The sequence below is a fragment of the Condylostylus longicornis genome, unplaced genomic scaffold, assembly GCF_029603195.1.
Source record: "Condylostylus longicornis isolate FDR11 unplaced genomic scaffold, ASM2960319v2 ptg000241l, whole genome shotgun sequence".
NCBI lineage: Eukaryota > Metazoa > Arthropoda > Insecta > Diptera > Dolichopodidae > Condylostylus > Condylostylus longicornis.
In genome coordinates, this window is record NW_026578208.1 from 279,048 (window position 1) to 306,464 (window position 27,417).

The 27,417-nt window shown below is 21.0% G+C and overlaps 1 protein-coding gene across 7 annotated transcripts in view; it reads right to left on the reverse strand.

The window, feature by feature from the left end:
• Nucleotides 1-7,097: 7,097 nt before the first annotated feature.
• The window catches only part of LOC129616586 (cAMP-dependent protein kinase catalytic subunit 1), a 56,981-nt gene continuing 36,661 nt past the window's right edge, over nucleotides 7,098-27,417 (reverse strand). For 3 of the 7 annotated variants that reach the window (XM_055532215.1, XM_055532216.1, XM_055532212.1), the window contains one exon: nucleotides 7,098-8,315. In XM_055532215.1, coding sequence (XP_055388190.1) covers nucleotides 7,177-8,238 — 1,062 coding nt within the window. In that variant the 5' untranslated portion in view covers nucleotides 8,239-8,315 and the 3' untranslated portion in view covers nucleotides 7,098-7,176. Of the gene's footprint in view, nucleotides 8,316-10,065; nucleotides 10,085-10,105; nucleotides 10,201-11,739; nucleotides 11,758-18,241; nucleotides 18,573-27,417 lie in introns of those variants that run through there. The other 4 variants (XM_055532214.1, XM_055532211.1, XM_055532210.1 and 1 more) reach the window with 4 other exon arrangements.

A 27,417-nucleotide genomic window follows, 5' to 3' on the forward strand; every position in this document is an offset into this window, starting at 1 on the left:
GATTTGTGACCACAAAACATTATCTAATTTTTATTTCCAGCTGAACAACCGGTTCGCTGGAACATTTATTCACAATAGGCAATAGCAAAGAATTTCTAAAGGACATTTAGAATAGCATAAGTAACGTTGACACAATAATTTGTTCCTTACAAAAAACGTAATAAAAGTATTTAGATTTTCACAAAATTACACTAAACTACTTACTGTTAAGCCGCACACATACTTACTTTACAATAATAATAACACAAACACAAAGTAAATCCAAAAATTAATAGCTAATTTTAAATATTTTATTTTTATTTAAATTTTTTTTTTTCTAAAATTTGTCTACGGATACCAAAATATTTATTTTTATATTTTGTCTGCTGCGTATACACATTACGTAATATGTCATACCTACATTCTAAATTTTTTAAGTATGGAATGATATTCGAAAATATCCAAAGTACATTGACATATTAAATGAATGACAGATTATTAAAATCAAATTTGTCGCCTCTATACAATTTAAATTATTACGAAAAATAAATAAAAAAAAAAAATACATTAACAGCAATTTAGAATTCCATTGACTAGACTTTTATATTAGAATAATAACAACAAATTTTATATATTTGCTAAAAAGAATATTCTGTAACTGGTATACAAGCATATAACACATTATACACATTTGTATATGCACAATACATACAATTAAATTTAAAACATTTTATATGTAATATTAATATAGGTTTTTAGATTTCAGTAATAGTATTAAATGTAAAATTATAAAGTATACGCAATGTTTTAGTTGTTATGACAGAGCAGAGGCGGTTTTCAAATATATTGACTTCACTTAATTTATACAAGTTTCATTTGTCCTCTTAGTTATTCAATTAAACATATATAAAATAATTTACGCAAATGTATCTTTTGTAGTTATTTATTAATTACCATATCTAATGTAAATGATCGTATAAAAATAAATGAAATGCTCTTACAAATTAAAATATCCTTAATCCTTTGAATGTAGCCCTTTACGCATCTGGAATAATGGTACTCTTATTTGTTTTATTTTAAGCTAGACAGTCTAATTATACAACAATATTTTGTGAATTTTCATAAAACAATCAATTACAAATTTTATAAGAAATGAAAATTTCACATAGAATGATAAAATTCATTATGTTTTTTTACGTAAAAAGAGGCATTATTTAGAATAGTACTGGCTCATATATAATTATTTCAATATTTATCTTTCGTTAGAGCAAGTAAGGATTCCTGGAAATTAATATCTTCCAATAATTAATCTAGCCTCAGCTCCTAATATTTCTAATATCGTAAAAATATTACTAAATTTTGAACTTTAAAATGTCAGTTTTCATTTTCGATCTTGGTAATTTTTTTTTATTAAATGTTATACGAGTAGTTGCTAATATTTTATGTTTATTTATTAATAGTATTTAATTATTGTAGATTTTTAACACACTCCAGTAATTCTTCAATATTCAACATTTTTCTATTATGGTCTTCTAATTTATAAATATAATAATTTAAAAACTCCTTTACTTAAATTGCCATGTGCTATTTGAACAAGACATGATGAGAAATCATGCACTAGCCCTATGCTCCTTCTAGGAGTGAACAAAGGAAAAAAAAAAAAAAAAAAAAATTTGAACATGCTATTTATGCAGATTTATCAGTTTGAATTTATTCAAGCGTGTTTTATGGTGAAACCTTAATTAGAATTGAATTTCGGAAAATTCTGTTACTCTTTAAAAATATTTTACAACTTTAAGCGTGCTACAATTTTTGAACTTTTTGCTAATTTTGTAATAGAGATTTATAGAACAAAATGCCTTGTCTTAAGGTTCTAAATTAAAACTAAAATTTCGAAAATCCTCTTTATTAACGGATGAATAAGTATTGAAAAATAGGTTGACTCAAATATACTGACCCACTTCTTAAATGTATGTGTGCAAGGCAATTTGCTACTGAAATAAAATTTTTTGTTTATTGTACTAAAAAATGCGCTAAAATTTTGTTGTTTTTTTTTTGTTTTGTTTTCTTTATTCAAAATTCAACTATCCAATGTAGTGATTTTTTTTTTCTTTTTCATAATTTTACAAATATAATTTTTATATTCTTTTTTGTTTTGTTTGTTTTGTTTATTTCATATTTCCTTTTTTTCATTTTTTTTTTTTAAATTTAACAAATTTAGCTAAAATTTTACATTTAAAACTTTTCATTTTTTTTTTTTTTTTGTTTTTTTTATTTTAAATTTGGATTCTAATTTTATGACTTTTTACTTATATTTTTTTTTTTTATAATATAATTTTTTTATATTTTCTTACTTTTCTTTTTTTTTATTCATTTTTGTATTTCTAATTTGTTTTTTCTTGATTTTTATTTTTTACAAAACTTTCTAATAAAATTTTTAGTTTACTATTTTTATTTTTTTTAAATAATTTACTGTATGTATATTTGTTTGTTTTTTTACCTTTTTTTTGTTTTTTTTTTTTTTGTTTTGTTTTTTAGATTTAATATATAGGTATTTTAGTTTTTGAAATTTCATCAAAGCAATTTTTAATATTTTATAGACACATTGCTTTTTTTTTTGTTTTTTGTTTTTTTTTTTGTATTATTATTAGTTTTTTTTTTTATTTTTAAATTCATTTTTAATGACTAAATTTAAAATTATGTAATTAGATAAATTAAAAATTAACGATAAACAATGAAAAGAAAAATATCATAGGAAATGGTAAAGGAAATGAAATTATAATTGGAAAAGGATTTCTAAATAAATTAAGGACATTAAAATATTTAAATAATATTATAATTGAATTGCAATACAAAAAAAAAAAATTTGGATTAAATTATTGTTAAGTATTCAAAAATTATTATTCTTTGAATAATGAATCAATTTTCTTATTCTGTTTTACGTGATTGAGTCGGCAATATAGGGTGCTTTAAGGACCTAATATAGAAATTTGAAAAAAATTTTAAGGTTTTGTAAATTTAATTACTTTTCTTTAATTTAATTTGAAATTTATTTAATTTGAATTCAAATTTTCTAAAAAAAAAAATTGAAAAGAATAATTTTTTGTACAATTAATAATAATAAAAAATTTTTGATAAAAAAATTTATAAAATAAGAAATTTAAATTTTAATATAATTAATATAATTTTAATATAAAAAAATTCTTAAAGTAATTTTGTTTAAATAAAATTTTTTTAATACGGAAATCTTCAAATTTCTTATATTTTGTTCGATTTTAACAATCCAATATGCCTTATTCACCTTCTTTAATTAAAATTTCTAAAATTTTGGAATAAAACATAATTTATACATTTTCAAAATTATTAAACAATAATAGAATTTCTGAATTATTTATTGAAATAGAAAAAATGCATATATTCAGTAAAAATTCAGAAAAATTTTAAAATTATTAAAAAAGAATGTTATAAATAAAACAAAATACAAATTTAAATTTTTCAATAATTCCATTAATCACGTAAAACAAAATTTTAAAAATTAAAATAAAAATTAAATTTAACATCATTTTAATTTCATACTTAATTTGGAGATCTCATCTATGTGAAAAAAAAAACAACAAGATCAAAATAGTTTTTTTTTTAACAAAATTTTTTTTTATTAAATTATTCATTAAATTTTTGCACAATATTATTAATTTTTAATTAATATTTAAAAATAACTTAACATGAAAAAACATGACTCCAAAAATTACATAATTTGAAATTGAAAATATTTTAAAATTTTTATTTTAAAAATATATAAATTTTTTTAGTTTTGTAAATTACGAGTTTATTAGTTTTTGTAAATTAAAAATATTTTTATTTTATTTCTTTAATTTCTGCTTTTTCTTTTAATTTCTTTTCAAAATGACTAGGTTTTATACTTTTTTTTTTATAACAGAATTTTAATTTTAATTTTATAATAATGCAAAGTAAAATATAAGTAAATAATAATTTATCATAAATTATTTTTATTAAAAATTAATTTTTATATTTAATATTTTTTTCCTTTATCAAAATTTTATTTTGCAATTTTTTATAAGTTATATTTAAATGTGGGATTTGGGTAATTTTCAAAAAATTTATAAACAAAAAAAGGAGATCTCCACTAAAATATTTATTAAAGAAATATGAAAGAAATACTTAATTTTAAAATATATATATATATATATATAAAACAAAATAACGAAACAATTTTGAAAAATTCGCGAAAACAACAAAAAAAAAATTTTATTTCAAATATTTTTTTTTCATTTTGTTCTTGCTACAAAATATTTTATGTACTTATGTATTATATCTATATATTTATATATATTAATGTATATTATGAATTTATATTATTTTTATTTTTATATTTTTAAATTTAATTTTTTATGTATGTATGTATGTTTTGAAATATTATTTTATTTTTCTTATATTCTTCTTTTCTGTTCTATTTTAAATTTATGTAAATTTACTTATTTTTTTTTTTTCTTGTTTGTTTGTTATTTTCAATTATCAGGAACACATGAAATTAATTTTTAAGAATTTTAAATTTAAAGAATTTCAATTCAAAAAAAAAAAAAAAAAAAAAAAAAAAAGACAATTTTTTAATTTTTCTTAATTTTTATTTTAAATATTTATTTTGTTTAAAAAAAAAAAAGGAATTCAAAAGTGAAAAAGTAAAAAATTTGAAATTAAATTTAAAAATAATAATATTTTCATCGTTTTGTTTTTTTTTTTTCTGCTTATATAAAAATATTTATTATGTAATATAGGATAAAAGTGCAGTATAATTACTACATATATGAATTTTGTTATATTTTGTAAAAAAAAAAAAAATCCAAAATTAACATAATAATAATATAATAAGTAAATTAACAAGTTTGTAATATTTTCATATTTATCTGACTGATTTTATGCTAAAAATAATATAGAAATTAAATAATTTCCATTAAATAATTAAAATAATTAAATTTATTCTTTTTATAATTTCTAATATTTTAACAAGATTTCATTTTTTAATTAATTAAATTAAATATCTTCTAAAATTAGTCGAAAAAAAATTTTTATTTTATTGCAATTCAATAAAAAAATTTTAAAAATGTAAACTTGAAAAGTAAATTTTAAAAAATCAATTGAGAAATTTGTTAAAAATATCATAGATTTAATTTGAAAATCAAAAATTGAATAAAATTTTTTAAACTAAAATCAATTTAGTATTTTCCACAACATATTTTTGATTAAGATTTTTTATTTTATAGTGTTTTTTTCAATGATTTTTTTATTATATAGATTTTATATGATGCAATTTGCAAGATTGTATAAATTTGAAATTTACTATGGCTTAATTCCAAAAAATTTTGCATTTTTTTAAAATACATTTAAGCTAACAAAATAATTTGAAAAAATGTAAGTAAATAAATTAAATTTTACAAGAAAAATTCCACCATTTGTTCATTTTAAGTAAAAAAAACAATGTACGTATACGACAATGTAAAAATTAATAATGACAATTTTCTTTTAACGCAATTGTTATTTTATCATCAATTTGTTATTTTTGCAACAATATTACATTTTGTTTATTTATATATTTTTTTTTTCAATTGAATTATTTTTTTCTTTTAAATAACAAAAGTAAAATTTTAATTTAATAAATTGAATAATTAAGAATTAGAAATATCTTTTAATTAAAAAATTCTTCAATGTATTCGAAATTTCTTTACATACTTTTTAGGAAAATTTACAATAATTTCAATTATTAAAATTTCATCTTATATAATATTATTTGTGTACGTACATATATGTACTTTAGAAAATTCTTTTAAATCATTACTCTTATTTTATTTATTATGATCTTAATTTTAATTAGAATTTTAGAGAATGTGATGGTTACATTTATTGACATTAAATAATAATATAATAAAATAACAAATAAAATTAACATGATCTCCAAAATTGAATTTAGAACAAAATTTTAATATTTAAATATAAAATAATAAAATAATTAATAACATGATTTTCTACTTAATTAAATTTAAAACAATATTTTAATATTTAATTATGTATTATTTAAGAAAGATATATATATATATATATAATTAAAATATAATTAAATCAGTCAGATTATATGAACAATAAATTGTTTTTGTTCTTCTTTTTTATTTTTTAAATTTTTCTTAATTGTATGTATTATTGACGCTTTATTTTTTTTTACCTTTGATCAATAACCATATCTTTATAGCATTCATATATTCCGAGGGTATATGTATAAATATACATTTATTATACAATATTATATTTTATATTATTAGAAAAATGCAAAAATAAAACTTATATAATTTTTTATTAATTTTTTTTATTTATATATATTTTTTTTCATTTATTTTAAAACTAAAAACAGCAAAATTATTTTATTAATGATTTTTTATTATTCTTTTTTTTTTTATAACTTAAATACCATTTAATAATATATAACTAGAGCAAAAAATAAAGTAAAAATAAAAATATTAAAAATACAAGGTAGTTATGTAAATAATAATATTGCAAAATAATAATGATAATAATGTGTTGTGTTTTGTATATATGAATGAAAACAAAAAAAAAATATATTTTATAATTAAATAAAAATTAAAATAACTAAAAAAAAAATAGAGAAATAATAAAAAATAAATGTTTATGCATATAACAAATGGAATTTAACTACGTAAATATACTTTAACTATATATTTAAATGTATATATATATATATGCATACAAATATACACAGATATGTATGCATGCATGTATATATATATATACATTACATATATATATATGAAATATTTATTTTTATATATGTATAAATCTAATTAACAGAAAAAATTTCTTAGCGGAAAATTGAACTTTTCTTTTTTTGCATTTTTTTGAAATTTTTTTTTGTTTTGTTTTTCTTTATTCTGAGTTTTTTTTTTATATTAATTTTTTATTTTCATTAATTTTATTTATTTTATTTCTTTTTTTTTTTCTTTTTTTTATTTTGTTTTTTAATTTAAATTTAAAAATTTTTATTCTTACAGTTTTGTTTTTTTAAGTTTAATTTTATTTCTTAAATTAATAAAAAGTTTTTTTTTTTTATTTTATTTATTTTAATTTATATATTTTGTTTTTGTTTGTTGTTTTTCATTTTGTTTTTTTTTTTATTTAAAATTCAGCAAATTCTTTAGCGCATTTTTCTGTACTTGAAATTCTAAGCGCTTCTTCTTCATAATCATCAAAATTGCTAGTATCTCCTGGACCCTTACATCTTGGTATAAATGGTGCTTCTACTTTTCTTTGGAATATAGCAATCCAATCGGTTGATGCAAACCATTTATGTCCCTTAATATCATTAACACCAGCTTTTAAATTACCATAACGTTTTGTTAAATCCACTTGCAATAGATTTCTTAATAAATCTTTTAAATCTGAACCAAAATGTGATGGAAACCTTACTTTACCAGATACAATTTTTTCATATATTTGTATAGGTTGATCAGCAAAAAATGGTGGATAACCGGCAGCCATTTCATATACCAATACACCCAATGCCCACCAATCTACTGCTTTATTATAACCTTTACTCAATATAATTTCTGGTGCCAAATATTCTGGTGTACCGCATAATGTCCATGTACGCCCTTTAACACGTTTTGCAAAACCAAAATCAGTTACTTTTAAATAACCTTGTGAATCTATCAATAAATTTTCTGGTTTTAAATCACGATAAATTAAATCCAAATAATGTAAATATTCGAATGCCAAAACTATTTGCGCTGCATAAAATCTTGAATGTGGCTCTGAAAAACGACCAACTTTTCTTAAATGTGAAAACATTTCACCACCTGGTACATATTCCAATACCATATATAAATTTGAATTATCTTTGAAATGATAACGTAAACTGACCAAAAATGGAAATGAGATTGCTTGTAAAATTCGTTTCTCATTTAATGTATGCTCAACTTGTTTTAGTTTAACAACTTTTTGTTTATCCAAAATTTTCATAGCATAATAATCTTTTGTCGGTTTATGTTGTACTATCATAACACGTCCAAATGAACCGGTACCCAATGTTTTAATACGTTCAAAATCATCGAGACTTGCTGTATTTGTTGGATTACGTTTCCATTTATCTTCAAATTCTTCTCTTGCCTGCTCAAGAAATTCTTTTACTGTTTCAGCAGCATCAACTTTTTTATTAGCGGTTGCAGCATTATTCCCCATACTGAAGAGCTTTTTTACAACACCTTTAGCTCCACCGCTACTCGAACCACCACCGCTGCTGCTTCCGCCGCCGGAACCTGTAATAAATAGACAAAAATAAAAAAAAAATTATTATTAAAATTAAATTAGGCAAAATTTTTCAAAAAAAAATTATTAAAAAATAAATAAATTTTAAGTATTGGGGTAGGTAAATACAAAAAAAAATTAAAAAACAAAACACTAGGGCAAAACTAAAATAATTTTTAAATTACAATGTACATAAGTAATTGATTGTTGTATTTAATAAAGGCATATTTCATTTGCATTTGTAAAAATAAACTAAAATTTAATTTGTGATAGAAGTTTTGTGCAAAAAAGATTCTAAAAGATAAAAAGTCTAAGAAAAATTTAAGCATATTTGAAATCACTACAACAAAATGCTACTCAAACATTTTTTAATAATTATAGCGCACTCAAAATAAAAAAAAAAAAAATTTGATATACAAAAACTACATAAAATTTTACTTAATGTCAAGAAAGACATCAAAATGCAAAAACAAGCGTCAGTGCCTAAGTACTCTACTGCTTTTTTAGCCAAGAGTTTCTACTAAAATGATCAAAAAGTGTTTTGGTTTTGTGATAGCCAAAAAAATATTATAGACTTTGATAGAATTCTTACAATACTAAAACACCAAACACTAATCTTAATACGTTCCGTGTTCCTTTTACCATCTTCAACATACATATGTAAGAGTTGCACCAGAAAAATTAAAGAATTTGATCTAGCAAACCAACGACTTGCTTAAAACTTTCATATAATGTTGTTTTAAATGAAGAAAATATTGAAATTTCAGAATTTAATATTACAAAATTAAATTTTGAATTTTATAATTTAAAAGCATAGATTTTTTTTTTCTTTCTTTTAAATATTTGCTTTGCTGAGAGTAAAATTTTTTACTGTTCATTGTTCAACTGAAGTATACTATGATGCCATCTGACGTCAAGTATTTATTAAGAGCACAGTAATATAGTTGAAACCGTGCGTTCACAATAAGAAGCAACGAGCGAGTGGAAATATTTTTGACATTTTCTAGACAAAAATAATAATAATTTTGTTTTACCAGAGGTTTCAAATCTTGCTTATCGCAAAAAATCTAAAATTAATAGGAATATTTAAAAAAGTTGGTTTAAATTTCATACGTCATATTAATTTTATTCACAGAAGATTAAGTTACATTGAAATTATTAAAGATTTACAGATATAAAAATTTTGAAAGCATGATGAAAATTTCTGACGATACAAGAATTTTTGGCACCTTCTTATATTTTTCAAAAATTTTGTGCTATAAAATCATTTATGAAATACTTTGAACAATGAAAACTGTATTCAATATTTTTTTTTATTCAAAAAAAATTATAAATTCAATTTCTTTTTGTGTATATTAAGTATATTAAAAATTTTGAAATATTTCTTATCTAACAATTTTTAATTTTTCACCATTATTTTTTTGTTTTTATATTAAAATTTGTGTATTAATTTCATTAATTTTTAAATTTTAATTTGAAGCAATGTCAATGTCAATGCTAAACTTGAGTTTACACTTATTAAAAAAAAAATTGAGAAGAAATTTTTGTAAAACGCATTGCGGCATAACAAAAAAAAGTGTGTTATTTTTTCCTATTAATGAATTTCATTTGTTTTACTGTTATTATTGCTGTTAAATAATAAAATGAGAACCATAAAATTTAAAATTTATTAAAATACTTTTAATTTATCTAAGATTCTAGTAATTTCTACCACGTATTATATACATCTAGAAAACACTATTAGTTAAAAATAAATCTTACACAGTACTTATAATATAAACAGAAATGTATTTTATCTAACCGATTTCTCTTGATAATGATATCCGTATTAAACGTGAAATAAAATTCTCTTTATATTTTTTACTATTGGTAAAACGCGTTTTTTTCATTCTTAACCTTTGAATTTCAATTTAAAGAATATTTTTCTTTTTTTTTACTTTTATAATTTCAATAAAATTTTTTAAAATATAGCGTATATTATTCTAAATACATATACTGTGTATGCATATGTATAAGACAACTACAAAAGAAAAGAATAATATTCTCGTAAATTTTATTAATTTTGTTTCATCTTTTTTAATTATATCAAAGCAAAATATTGTAAAATTAACAAATTATAATAAAATTTGTTGGACATGAATTTAATAAATTTATATATATATACTATGTAAATATGAAATTCATGTGCATATTCTATATATATTAATTATATACAGAAGTACTGTCAAATATTTAATGCCAACATTTCTAAATTTTGTCAATTTTAATTCTATCAATGTTAAGATAGCCAAAAAAAAATATTAGCTGATGAAATAACGATATACATATTTAATATTTTGTATAATTATAAAAATACTTAAGTACATAAGTACATAAGTACATAATTAATTTGAATTTTATTTTTATATTTGAACATTATTTTCAATTATAAATCACATAATAAATACTTTTATTTTAAAAATATAAAAATTATGTGGTTTAAAAATAATTCATTTAATTTCAAAATGTTTTTATTTCATTTTTAACATTGCATTCATACAATGACATATGCAGCATATTTGATTTGTTTAAACTCTATTATCTTTGTAAATATTATAATAACACAAACAATTTGACATTTGATGCGTTTTCTGACATCTCGCTTTGATTGCGTTTTGATATCAACGCGTGCCAAAAAATATATTTAAATGGCAGAATTATTTAATGACATTACAAGTAAGTAGTAATTAATGCGAAAATGTTTTCTATTTTAAGTAAAATTTGTATTTTAAAAAATTTTTATATACTTAAAATTAATTACTAAAAATAAATTATATAGTGTTAGAAATTGTTCGATGTTATGCAGTTGGACAGAATTTTTTTGAATTTTAAAAAATTTTTATATAAAAGCAATTACTGAAAAAAAATTATAGTGTTAGAAATTGTTCGACATCATGCAGTTGGACAGCATTTTCTTGACATAAAATTGTTGAAATTTCAGTTTTGAGAGCATTTTCCTAGAATTACTTAGATTTTTCTACACAATAAAAGCATTTTTATATTATAATTGAATATTTTTAAAAATTTCTTTTCAAAATAGGTGTACAAGCTTGAAAACTTAAAAAAAATCAAATTCATTTTATTTCACCTATACCTTTACATTTGTTTATGACATCAAAATGTCATATTATGAGATCAAAAAATAAAATATGATACACATACTTATGACGTGAGAATTATAAATACATTAAGCGAGCGCCATCTTTACCAATAATTATGTTACTATTATTGACTTTATCAGTAAACGTAGTTGTAAATTCTGTAATGAATTATATTATTAATTGAACTGATTCAAAAACATAGAATATTTTTGATTTTTATTTGTAAATACATAAAAATTGAACATTTAATATTCTTCAACAACAATATTTTCGCACTACTTTTTTATACACTCACTTTTATCTTTCTCAATATATTCACGAAATCTATTATAAAATTCATTAATTGGAAAACTCATTTTATTTTTTGATTAAAATTTTCTAGAAATTTTCAAATATTAGAATTCAATAATTTTTTTAAAAAATTCTCTATCAATAATAAAAAAAAATCTCTATCAACTAAAAAAATCTAATTAACTATATTTTCTTAAAAGATTTTTAAATCTATCATATAGCTTGCAAATTTGGAAAATTTTCTATCTTATAGATTTCAAATAATATATTTGTTTTACTCTAATTCTATTCTAAGAATATAATTTAAAAGTATAATCAATGAAAGAGACAATAATAATATTAATTTCAAAAAATTAAACAATCACAGCTGTTCGGAAAAATTCAAACAAGAGAATTTTCTTATTTTAACTTTTTAATTTTATTTTTGTTCTCACGTTTTGTGTCATAAAATGAAAAATTTGGTAAAATTCCAAAATTGTTATGTAAAAACAAAATAATAATAAAAACAAAATTCAATTAGTGTTTGGTTAATGTACGTAAACTGTCTGCTAATATATATTACAGAATTGAAATATTTAAAAACAAAGAAAAAATTAGAATATCAGCATCAAATAAAAATAAAATTTTTTAAAATTTGAGCAACAGATAATTAACCTTTAAAAATCGCAAATAAATTAACATTATGACGGCATTCAATTTATTACAGGTGAGTTTTCATTAATGAGTACGTACTCATACTTTGTCAAAACTTTATTTACAAAATAAGAAATTATTATTACTGAAGCAAATTTTTAAATTTAAATTAAACTAAATAGCAACATTATAATATTTAATTATATTTTTTGAAAAGCAATATTAGCACAATTTTTATTTTTAATCTGACAAAAGCATTAAGTATAGCGCATATGAATAATAATTTCAAACTTGTTAATCTTTTATTAATAAATAATTCTTAGTGATTGGAAAAATTTACCTAATAAATATAAAATTCGGATTTATATAAAATTAAAATCCGATAGATGGAGTAGTGATGGTGTGGTACCGTCAGAGTTGTATCGCAACAATATTTTTATCATTGATTAAAAAATGTGTTCAATAACGTAATTTTCGAAAAAAAAAATGACAAATAAGAATGACAATAATCATCAACTTCCATTATTATTTCAATATTACAAAATATTAGTATTAATTTAGAATATTCTTGAGTAGTAATTAAATTCGGATTTTACTGTTTTAAAATATATTTTCCAAATAGTTCAATCAAAGTAAATTTACTGCATAAATATAAATCGATTGCATATATACAAACGTCAAATCAAAATGATTCAGAATATTTGTCTGCTAACAAAAAAAAAAAAAAATAAATAAATTCTATTAATAAAAACTTTTAAAAATAATAAATTTCCTTTTCTTTTTTATTTTTTAGATTCAAATACAAATTTTTATCAACAATTTCCAGTAATAATATAAAACGTGAACTCTATAAAAGCATCGACATAGTTGATTTTGTTTGCAGTTATCTGTCGGCCATACTTATTCAATCAAATTTATGTATAGCAAATATTAAAGAATTTATTGTGAATTAATTTATTGAATTTTCTCTAATTATTGAAAATTTCTTTGCAATCTATCTGCAATTTCTTCAAAATTAATAAATATATGTAAGTATTCTCTAAAATTTATATATCAAATTTGACATTTATAATTTTCTAACCTATGTATAAGTCAAATTCGGGCATTAATTATAAATTCGAATTTCTTATAACTTTATTTATAATCGGTTAAGGGATGATTATTCGCTTGCTTTGGAAATTATAATGGAAAGTACACAACGTAACTGTGTTTTTTGCAAAACAAAATGTTAAATTCGAAGGTCAAACTTACTAAGTCAAAAAATTCGAATTCTTTCATACACTGAAATTAACTTTGAATTTTTTGGATTTTTTGCAAGAGTCGAAATATTTAACCGAAAGATGTTTTTACCTAAGAGACACTTTTCCATAAAATCAAAGATTCATAAAATATATTCAACACATTTAAACACATTAAATTGGTCAATAATTTGAACTTGTTTGTAAAAATTTGAAAACAGTTTGTACTTATCTACGACCTTTGAAACAGACATTTTTATTAATAAAATCCAAAAATCGCTACAGTTCTTCATTTTACTTCAAGAATCCTTCTTTCTCATTTTTCTTCTTCAAGTCCCACACAAAATTTTAATACGTCAAATTAATTTTCGTCATGAAATATTTATATATACTCGCATGGATATATATATATACAAATACTTAAGAAACAATTTGAAAATTTTTCACATGCATAAAATTTTCTGGCAAAAAACTTTTAAGTTAATTTTTCCTTTTCTATTTTTTTTTGTATACAATATTCATTGATATGTTCTTATGTAAGTGTAGTTATAATAAAAATAGTTTAAGAATTACAAAATCGATATTTAACATTATTTTCTGTTATACAAGTATATGGCAATATATAAAATAATACCTTGATGTAGTTACAAGAACATTTAATTCTGTTTTTTTTTAATAAAAAAAGATTTATGGTAGAAAAAAAATCGATCAAAATAAATTCGTCATGAATTATTTATATTTTTTGATAATTTGCATATTTTTAGGAGGATTTTTTTTGTTTTATATACAAAAAAGTACTAGTTATCCCGAATTTTTCTTGAATTTTGTATAAATATAGTGATAACTCAAATAAATATAATTAATACTCTGGATTCTACTCTGGGGTCTTAAATATGCTAAACCTCAAAATATATACTCGTATGTATTTAATATAAAATCCAGATAAAATTTTATAATTCTCTTCAAAGGTTAACAAAACATTAATTATGAGAAAAGTATTCTCGATTTGTTATAAAATTTTCCGAATCTTAAACGTATATGGTAAAATCACATACTTGTCGAATTTTCTTGAATTAGCGAATTCGCTTGCATTTTGTATTATGTATAATAAATTTGTTCACCAATCTTTTTATTCAATGGCAACATTGTACAATTTTTACAATATATTATAATCTGAACTGTCATAACAAAATTTTTTACTCTTTTGGCAAATTCGAGTATGTATTTACACATTATATGTATTTATATTGATAAATTTTCCTTGCGAATTCGCCGTATATTGTAAACTTATTAATTAAAACTAAAATTAAGATTGCCAACTGCCATTTTAGTAGAAATGCAAACCTGATAGCAAAACTAACTACTTTTAGTGGAAAATTTGTCTCTAAACTATACAATTAAGATTGTAGTATTGATGCCAAGAAATTCATCCACTAGAAATTTAAAAAATCATGAAATTTAAATAAATTAGATCCGAGTAGATCAATATAAACTTCATTTTCTTAAAACGGCAAGTTCGTTTCAAAAATAATTTTATATGGTAAACTTAAGTCATTCAATCTAATTTTATAATTTCAAATACAACTTCAGTTTTACAAAAAAAAAAAAAAAAATGATCAAAAAATTTCAACAAGCCAAAATATTAAACTAAATCCTTGACAAAATAATAAAATTAATACTTACAGAAATAAAAATTTATTTGCAAATTTGCGAAAAGAAAACTAAAATGAAATTGCTTAAATTGCATTTTGCAATCGTGTTATCCAAAAAAGAAAAAAAATAAATAACAGAATTCAAAAAACTGTTTTTTATCTATGCGAATTACTAAAACTAAACAAAAAAAATTTTCTTATTCGCTTGAATATTATTTATTTTTTATTTAATAAATTTATATTTTTGTATATTATTATAGATTTTGCACGCTAAATATGAAAATGGCAAAATTATTTTATACTTTAAATATAGCCCATTCAAAACCCGCTAAACTATATGCATAAATCCTTATACAACTGAATCTATGTATATATCTCTATAATATCTACAATTAAAAAATTAAAAAAAATCAGAGAAGAATATAAGCAAAGTTGTGTTGGCAAGTCAAGTGTACAAGTGAATAGTGAACAAATAGCTACAAATATTGTAAAAGTTAATGTCCGAAATTTGTAAAAAATTTTTTGATTTACATATTTTTTTTCTTTTAGGTAGGAACGAAGGCCAACTGAGCTGTCATAGTGTCATTATTAATACTTTAGTCTGGCAAGGCTACGATTTTATAAATTCATGTATTTATTCACTTTGAAACTGGTCAGAAAAGCAACAGCTTATATTTTTGCCTAAATAAGTTCAAAACAAATCCATAAGAGACCGTCAATAATCTAATACTTACATTGAAAAATATAGATGTCAAGTTCGTAAGTATTGCGATCTCCAAATTCGCAAATATTCGAGTAAAAAATTTGACTTAAAAAATAATAAAATTTTCAAAAATATTTATTTTCTCGAGTGACATCTCTCGATCTTTTTAGACAAATTTTCAGTTGATCCATTAATAAAAAATTCTGATTCGGAAAATATTTCAAAAAAATTTAATTAATATTCGACTTCAACACGAATTCTATTCCCGTTAGCTTAAATGAATCAGCCAAATACCTAACCATACTTGATCTACCAAAATGCAGATCCAACGTCAAATTGACTTATTTAGTAAATAAAACCGCTTTTAGCTGAATGACTTAAGTAGTCGTAAGATCTGAATTTTGATCACATACTCGTACATTTTTCAATATTGCTTATTTACAATTACCTATCATTTAATTTTCAAGATTAAGACATAAATTTCGGACAATCACAGCAACTATTGCATCTACATTGCGTATATATATGTATATTTACATTTATGTTTGTATATAACTATTTATTTATGTACATTTTTATGCATGTATCGAATACATATCTAAAAATTTATTGAAAATATTTCTAACATTATGCAATCAAAAAACATTCAAAACTATAAAATTAATAGTAGCGCCTAAATAATTATGTATGTATGTATGTGTTAAAATGTTAATATACGTGTATGAAGTTGTAAAATTTTTCATAAATTTTGAGTACTTAATATATTATGTAAATAATGTGTTTAAGTATTGTCTAATATGCATGTATTGATCCATAACGTACTTACAAACAAAGTTTTTGATATATTTACAAAATGTAAGAAACAACTCTAATAAATACTATGTTTATATAAGTACGTACTCATGTAACAATGTTCTTATGATAAGTATACAAGATGTTGATGGGGATAAATAGACCTAATTTTTTTTCTTGTCGATTAAATTTTATTTGCTTTATAAATAAGTAGAACAATTCAATGATCATATTATTTCTGTAATATTAGAAATTAAAAATTCTGAATGCTTTTTGTAAAATTTTGACAAGTACTTATTAACAGTAATTTAATACTTAAATTGACATAACGCTTATATTGGACATTTTTAAGATGTTGGAACGATAAAGAATTTCCTAAAAACTATTTGTCAAAAAAGACATAGTGACAACATTAAAATTTACAACCCGAATTGTAATAAAACTGTGTTTTTGTTTGACAATGCAATATCATTCTACATATTGTTCAATATAAATTCATTTTAAAGGCATTATCAAAACTTGGTTTTTGACAATACGGAATTTGTCAATTTAACTTATTCAGCAATTGAAATTGTGTTGTTAAATAAATCAAATTGACATTAGATCTTCATTTTGACAATCATCTATATTGACCTAACGCCAAGTACAGGAAAAATCAACATAATTTACATCAATCATCATGTTTAAATCTTTACGATTCTCATATCTCATCGTGTACTCTATAAACTGATTTTGGAACAGGAATTATGCGTATCAAAGAGAAAGAGAAAGAAAGAAAGAAAAAAATAGAAATTAAAATTTGCTTTATTTGCTTCTTAAATTCAGTTAGTCAATTTTGATAATCAGGGTCTTTTTTAAGTTTATGGTCTAATAAACAGGGCCGTCTTTTCATTTTTGATATGTAGCAGTTTTTCTTTATTGGGTTTGATGTAGATATGCATATGCATGATTACAAAGCTCTATATTATTAAAAAAATGTCAATATATAGAAATTTTTGCATATTTTAAGGTGCCGAATAATGTTTATTAGAGTTCCATATATTCGACCCTTTTATCATAATAATTTGATAGCTATTTAAGAGGTTTTTGTAGTTTCTGTTTATACTAAATAATTAATATAAAAAAATATATGATCAAAGAATATTCTGAAGTAATTCATTCGTATTCATCCATTAAAAAAAAAAAATTTGTAAAATACAAGTGAAAATCTGTATTTCTGTACAATTTAACAAAATATGAAAGAAAAAATTGTACAGAATGTGAGTCTATTGTGAATGAAAATTTTATGCATTTTTAATGCCATTTAGTGTTTTTATAATTTAAAAAAAAAAAAATATATTAAAAATTTTTCTGTGTTTTTTTGTATTTAAAATTTCGCATTTTATGAAGTTTTTTCAATTTAGAACTTTTCAATTTTTTTTTTTTTTTGTTTTTTAATTAAAGCTTTTCTAATTTGTTCTTATTTTTATTTAACTATATTTTACTTACTTAAAAATTTTCTTTGCATTGCATTGATTTGCACTTTTTGTGTTTTTTGGTTTTAAAAGCCTTTTTATATTTTATTTGTGCCCCCAACAAGTAATCTACCTTTGCCAGTACTTCATTTGGTTTTTTCTTATTTTTTTTATTTAATTGAAATATTTTTTGTACGCTTTTGATTTGGTTTTTCTCTCTTTTTTTTTATGATTATTTAAAAAAAATTATTTTTATTTTTTATTAAATTAATATTTTTTCCTGAGTTTGTTTTAATTTTTTTTATTTAGTTTTTATATCAACTCCTCTCCTATACACCATAGAATATTTTTTTGTATATGAAAAGACCTCAATTACATTAAAACTGAAAATAAATTTTGAAGATTTTTCATTTTTTTTTTATTTTTTTTTATATTTGTTTTGGTTATGTTGTGTTCTTTGTGTATAATTTAAAAAAAAAATAAAAAAAAATATTTTAATTACTTATTTAAAAAATTAAGTAAAAAATGTATAAAAATTGTGTGTTTATTATAAAAAATAAAAAAAAAATGTATGTAAATAATTCCGCTTCAAAATTACAGTAAAAGTAGTATTGCTACACAATTCAGCAATTATAAATCTTAAGCTGAATTGTGTATATATACTATGTAATTGAAATTTTGAAGCCAGGAGTCATGTGACTTCAAAATTACAGTAAAACTGGTATTGCTTTACAATTCAGCAATTATAAATCTTAAGCTGAATTGTATATTAATACGGTATTCTTGTAATTTTGAAGTTAAAAATTCCATGACTGGGAAAATTACAGTAAAACTAGTATTGCTACACAATTCAGCAATTACATATCATAAGCTAAATTGTGTATTAAACTGAAATTTTGAAGCAAAAAATTTTTAAAAATTTTTTTTTTTAATTATTTTAGTTACAAAAAAAAAGAATAATTTTCGTCTTTTTTGAAAAAGAAATTATTGCGAATAATTTTTAGCCCCATAATTTATGCAATTTTTTTTTTTTCCCCATTTAATAAATGAAAATAAGTTTTATATATATACAAAATTTATTTTAAACCATAAAATAGTGTTTTTATGAAATCACCCATACAAGTTTAAAGTATTTTTTTTGTATTTAAGTTATGTAATTCAAATTAGATTTAATTTATAGTAAGTATTTTAGATTTATAAGTAAAATTTGTGAGCTAGATTTTATGTGTGCTTAAATAATAATATAAATATAATATTTTTATATGTAAAAAACAGAAAAATGTGTGTGTAAAAAAGTTTAAGATGACTTTTGAGTATAAACGAAACTTAATACAAAAAAAGAAGAACAAAAAATGAATAAAATAAATAACATAAACATTAAATTTGCAACATAAATTTTAATTTTTTTTTTTTCTGTAAATTTGTGTTTATTTTATTTTCAAATATTAAATATATATACAGAGTATTTTATTAAAAATCACCTTCTTTTCAGCGACAAAATCAATATGAAAATTTATTAAAAATTATTTTCTACTTGTATATAAAATCCAGTTTGGTTTTGCTTTATACAAAACTATGAACTATTCCCAAAAAAATTATTGATATGGAGTTCGTAATACGGGCCTTTCGTTTAAGAGCAAAATTTCAGAGTATTAAATTAAATACTTTCTCAGTTTTAATGAAATTACAAGAAGGGGTAATAAAATATATAGACTATCATTTTAGCAGTTTCAGGGTGGCCAGCTATGAAAATATCAGAGTTATGATGTAGTACTTAAATATGCTGTAGTATTCTGAATAATTCTTAAAATTTAGTCTAATTGCCTCTTAATATTCGCAAACTATTCGAACTAGTAATCGAACTATTACAGAAACGAACTTGTCAAACAGACAAATCAAAAGGCAAGCCGTCATAGCTAAATTAATCCAAAATTCGAATTCATTTTTCAATAGCTATGCTTTTATAGTATGCAATTTATAGTGGTAAATTAATTACAATAATCAATTTTAATTTTTTAAAATCACAAAATTTAACTTGACCATATATTGTAAGCAAAACTCCTGAGTTTCACATTGCAATAATTTGGAATTTTTAAACCTAATTCTAGCATTATGAAACTTAAGGATTACATGATAAAGGCATTAAAAGAAAACCTTATTAAATTAATAATTTATTATTATTAATAATAATAGTAAGTATAATAAATATGTTTGTATTACATTTATGTATGTTTAAACAATGATTTAAAAAAAAAAAAACAATGAATGTTATGTATAAAACTAAGACTTTCAGATTTTCCAACTTTAAAATATAATAACAGACTTTAGTCCAAGAATTTTTTGTTAGAGCCCCAGTGTATTGTTTTATCAGGACGAAAAAGAAATAATTATGAAAATTTTTCAATGCATGTATGGGGGTCTACCGAAATGCAGATCAAACGTTAATTTGACTGATTCAGCAATACTGTTTTAATTACTGAATAAATCTATTTGAGTTTTATTTGCATTTTGGTAGACACCCTATGAATGATATACCCATAAATTTTTATATACATACATTTTGTAAATTTTTTATATACAATAAAAAAAGCTCAATTACTTAATAATATTTATAGTATATACATAATGTAGTAATGCAAGTATTTTAAAATAAATATAGTAAATTTTAACAAAAAAAAATAATTTAATTTTTGTACAACTTAAATATTAGTAAAATTTAATTATAATAAAGTATATACATATTTTATACTAATATTATACAAGTACTTATAAGTATATAAGAAAATATGTAATTTATTGTTGCAAAAAAAGTGAAACCTTAAGAGTATAAAAGTGTCAGTGGTAAGTATAAGATAATATCATTTTAGAAAATTTTTCTGCCAGTACAAACGTTATAAATGTAATATAATAAATAAACCAATTAAATGTATATAAAAATACCAATAAAATGTATATAATATATTAACAAAACAAATGTATAAGTATATGTGAGTTCAAAATTGCAGTGATACTGTATATGAAAAATTCGATTTCACTGTATACACAATTTTAAAACAATTCGACAGTTAAGTATACGGTAGAACTTATAAGCTGAATTGTGTATATTAATACCATAATATACTGCAAATTTGAAGACAATATGGTATAGTTTATAATATCCAATTGGAATTCTGCCACGTTTAAGTAGACGGCTACTTAAAGTGCAACTAAAAAGGAATAAAACTAATCAAAACTCTTAATCTAATGTCAAATAGTATGCAAAATGTCAAATATTTATGGGGTAAAAATAATGTCATTGTAATAAGAACAAAATGTCAAAAAATTTATCACTCTCACTTGTCAAATTTCTAACCAAAAAAAAATTTAAATTACTTTTGTATGTATTTGTTTAAGTATTAAAACGCAAAAATTATGAATTTTACAAATTTCATTTGCCTCTATTACTGCAATATATACAGATAAATGAAATTTAAATATGCATGAAGAAATTTAATCGATTAAATTATGAGTATATCGATTCTTAAATATTAGATCAACCGTTATTCACAATATTTCAAATTCATTTAAATTTCATTTATATTATAATGTCATAAAGTCATAAAGTTTTGTTATGTCATAAAGTTTTTGTTATGTGATATTTGACAAGTATTTTTATTTTCATTTACTTCTAGGTTTATCATTCAAAATTCATTCATCAATCTTTCTCATCATAATTTTTATTGTTTTTCAAATTAAATATGTGATAATTTAAAGTTAAAATCACTCAAATATTTTATAATGAACTGTTATTTTATGACATTTTATTTAAAATCTCCTTCAACTTGTGTACCTATTGTGAATTGCGTTAAAATATACATAAAATGTACAATTAAATATCATTTATCATTTATTTTATAGTATTTATATTTAATGAAGTGAATTTTTTTTTTATAAAATTGCAAATACATTAAAATTTATAAATTAATTTCCATGTTAGCCTATACAATGAATTCAAGTGGCTCAATCCGTTTTGTGGCTCAACGGAGTGAAAAATTTTAAAATAAACAAATTGAAAAAAAAAAATGGCTCGCAAACAAAAACTATGTCGTTTAAATGCGGTCCATGCATTACTTATACTGATTTATTCATAAAATAAATTATTTAATTATTTTAAAAAGCAAAAAAAAAATAATATATCACATAATTTTAGAATTTTATTTTAAAGAAAAAAACGTGAGTTAATTAACCATAATTTTCTAACCCTATGAATATTTATAAAAAAAAAAATTATTTATAAATAGAAAAACAAACTGTGTTCTTTGTGAATTTAGTGAAAAATTATTCGGAATAAAATATTTATAATATCAATTTATATGATTTTACAGGGCATGTTAAGCTATTATTTAAATTAATAATTCATACATTACTAACATGTTTTAAAAAAAAAAAATTGGAATAATTTCAATGTACATATTCAATTTAAATTAATTTTCATTGAATTTGGGTAATAGAGTATTATACAGCAAATATTTTGCAAATTGTCAATTTTATTTCTAATATTAATAGATATTTAACATATTATTTCTAATATTTTTATAATATAATAAAATTATATTGGATAAATAATATTGTTTGAATATTTATTTTAATAATACGGAATTTTTAATTTTTGTTTAATTTATTGAAATAATTTTGTGTTCCATTCAAATATTTTCTATAAAAGTTAATTAGAAATATTTTCTATTAAATATGCAAATTCATATCTAAATTTTTCATTAAAATTTCAATTAAATAATTTTAAAATGAAACAAAAAATTTTGTATATTAAATGAATAATATTGTGAATAGTATTGTGAATAATATTCATATTGAACATTCAAACTAAAGTTGACAATCATGGTATTTTCTCATATTTAATCATATTTAAAGTAATGTTGGTGTCCCCCCCCCCCCCCCCCCTTTAGGTTTAGTTACTAAAATAAATTTGAAAAAGCAGAAAATAATTCCTGATACTGTAGTGTAAGAGAAGATTTTGAGAAAAAAGTGATGCCAATTTCCAATGAATGTAAGGAGTGTAGCTTGCAAAAGATTGTTGTAAAAAGAAGAAAATCACTGCTGCAATATAGTGGAATAACGGAAGATTTTGAGAAAAAAGTGATACCGAATTTCTATTTATTTAAAGAGCTTAGTTTGCAAAAGATTATTATTTACAGACAGATTGAACAAAACATAGAATAATTGCAAATTTTATAACAAAGCATTGCCAATTTTAGGTAAGATTTTTTTGTGATAATATATACAAAATCGATATTTCGATAATATACAAACAAGCCAATTACTTTACATTATGTAACATAAAAAGTAAAAAATTTGAACTTGCAATTTTATTAAAGATTTGATATGATACTTTTATTATTTGACCCCCAAATTATTAAAGTAAGAATATTAAATTTAAAAAGCACACAAAGTTTTAAGGAATATGAAAGAATATTTATCACAGTTTTCTTTTAATATTGAATATTTTTATTATTTTTTTTTATTTTCATTTAATGATCTAATAAAATTTATAGATTTGCAAAAAAAAATTTTATTAAAAGAAAATAAAAGTAAATCTTATAGAAAGAAAAATAAAAATATAAACATAAATTAAAGTTCATTTAAATTAATATTTATTTATACATACATATATCTATATAAATATACGTGTGTATAAGAGAGTGTGTATATGAATTGAAGGTTATATATTATATGAAAAGCTGTTATTTTAATAAAAAACACAGCTTTTTCATTTAAGCACTTGAAATGAATTTAAATTAAATAAACACATGAAATGACTATAATTTCTAATTTATATATAGAAATGAAAAGTAAAATATATAAGAAGAAGAGAAATTATTGTAATAAATCAAAGTCCAATCTAAATTATGTGGAAAAATAAAATAAAATTTGTTGTCCAGAATCATTCAAAAAAAAAAAAAATTAAATTTTGCGACAAAAATTCACAATAGAATATTAGATATTAAGAGTTGTAATGAATTTTCAACCTTTTAAAATATTCGAAAACTATTTCCTAAAATTTTTGCAAATTTTGCGAGTCAACATTAAATATAGCACCTTTCCAGAATGTCAAATGCACATAATTTACAACAGTAATGAATTCCAACACATTTTGACGCTAACGTCATGAATTCAAAATTTTGTTGCTAACGCAAGTGATTTTCATTTTTTAATTTTTTTTTCCATTTTCTCATGTATTATTTGCATTTACAAAACCAAAATCTTAAAAATGACTGATTTTGATGTAGGAAAGGAAAACAAGTAAAAAAGAAAAATTTTTTTTTTAGTAATGAAACATCAGCTGATAAGTGGCGCTTTATTTACATATGACTGTCATTTGCTAATGAAATTTATTATCGTAATTGACATGTTCATCAGATTGGTGACATTCTGCGAAAGTACTTATGTATACAATTCTATAAAATGACGTCCTATCAGTTTTACCAAAAAAAAAAGCGCTGGAGAGGCTATTTATGATTCGAAAATTGTTAATATCAAATTTTTTCATTGAGTATTTTCAAACGCCCTATTTGTTTTAAATTTCTCTATAGTCCTTCTAAAAGTATACACAGTACTTTTTAATAGATAGATCAGAGAGTCGGCCCCAAACATTTAAAATTTACTTATAAATAAATAGGTGATTCAAAAATAATCTTGAATAGTTATTGTCATTTTTTCTAATAAATAGCATACAAACATTGAATCATAAGGAGAAAACAGTCAAGTACGAGTATGTACATGTGTGTCACAAGATATCCCATATAACTTTAATAACAATAAAAAATATATTTATAAATTTTCAATAATCTAAATACAAAAATTTTGATATGTGCAATAATGATTTAATAAAATTTCTTTAACCACATAAATATTATCTATTATTAGTATATTATAGTTATAATATAAGTACATAATTCAATATAGGTGCAAACATTATAAAAAAGGAACCGGAATTCCATTTCATTGGCATATAAAGAATTTCTTATTGAAAAGGATTTTTTTTATTTTTGTGATTAAAGTTTCATTCAATGCAATTGTACACATATGTACATATGAATGACGCATTGAACAAAATCAGAAATATCAGAAATCGAACCGCAATTTTTGTAAAATAAAATATCTATTTAATTGTATATAAAAATTGATTAAAAATATCTATCCTTTTTTTTGTTGAGGTGGTCTTAAAACAGATTTTCTATTTAATTATATTTCTACATAAAATATATAAGCATAACAATTTTCAAATACATACATATATCAATATATATAACCGTTACTCATATATTATACGCCTTGCAGAAACGGATGTTTCAATACAAAAAAAAACAGGACAATTTGAATCATGAGATGTGGCAACATTTATAAAATTCAATTCTGTATTGAAACTGTACTTGAAAATTTTTTGATTTTTTACTTAACGGGTTTTTTTCTCAAAACCGTTTCATGTAAAAATAAAAGCGATTCACAGGAAATTACGCTAACAATGTTACATCCGAAAAAATTGAACTGTTTGATCCGGTTTTCACGCTATATTCCTTCAAAAATTAAGTTCAAGTTAAGTTCAAGTTTTGATCAATTTTGGTTATTACTACACCTGTTTTAGAATATGAAATGTATACTGATAGACGGAAATAAGCACATTTTATACCATTATTTTACGTGCTATAGTCACATACGGCAAACAGCGATTATAACACGTTCAGAATGAGTTTCACCACATTCGCAGGTAATTTTTAATTTTGATTGAAATAGAATTTCCTAAATGCAGCACTAGCGACACCTAACAAATAAAGTCAGATTATTTGGAAAACTCTTTACTTACGTAAATTCTACAGACATATAAGTGCTTGCGTGAATTAAAACTACTTATTACTAAAAAAAAAAATAAATCTAAAAACAAATTTATAAACTTGTAAGTAAGTATGTGAGTTTATATCGATTTTAAATTACGTAGTTATCTTTAAAAATACACTCGATTACGTTTTATTATCATTTATAATATTTTTTTTTATAATAAATACTTAAAATACCATATGACAGAAGTTCACGTTCACATTTATATTTAACCAAGTTACTTTATTCGTATATTTAAGTGTATCGTATGTATGTACTTTAAATATACGATAAGTATCTATAAGATAAAATAACTTATATAATACACAAGTATACAAGAATATCATAAGATTGTCATCATGTTAACTAAAATTAGATTCAGACTACTTTTAATAGCGATTATCATTTTTTTTTTACTCTCTTCTAATTATTCAAATATTGAATAACTAATTATCACAATGTCAAATATATAAACATGGAAAAATACAATTTAAAAAAAAAAAATAATAATTTTAATTAGCAAGTATGTGCATAATAATAAATAGTAAAATAAGAAGTTTTAAACGTAAAGAAGAATTAAAAATTTTAATTTGATAAAAAATGTGAAATTTTTTTAATGAAAAAAAAATTATTATTTTCCATAATATGATCTTGTACTTACGCACGTACTTAAAGTACTTATTATTGTGAGATGACACGAAAAATTAATCGCATGGCAATTACAAAACATGCGCAAGTACGGTTCACAATACAGGAAATATTTATGTACAAACAATAATCACTTACTTTCTCAAAAATATTCTCTACTTGCATTTCAAGTTTATTCTCAGGTGGATAGTAGAAGAAATTGAATAGAAGTGAAAACAATAAGTTTGACACGTTTTTTTTTTAAATGATTGTATCGGAAAAAAAGTCTTACTTATTAGTACTAAAAATTTAACGAATTGATTTAGATTTGATTTTACTTTGACATTTTGGAAAAAAGTACTGAAATCAATTAAACTTTTTGCAGATTGTACCAAAAATTGAAAATAGTAAATTTGACGTCAAATCTCTAATTTTGTATAGTCACCCTGAATAACAAATAACTATTTGATTTATATTTTAGGTATGTACTTCCAAAAATAATACCAAATTAAATGAAACTTGAAACAAAATGTACTCAGCAGCTACCTTAGCACAATTTAAAATCTGAGTTTTTGATACAATTAAAATATATCAAGAAATTTTAATAAAATAAGAAATTTTAATATTTAACTATTAACCCTATTGGAGCAAAATTTTTCTCATAAAAAGTATTGCATTTAACTTTACATAACAAAATGAAGCTGCGTCCCTCAA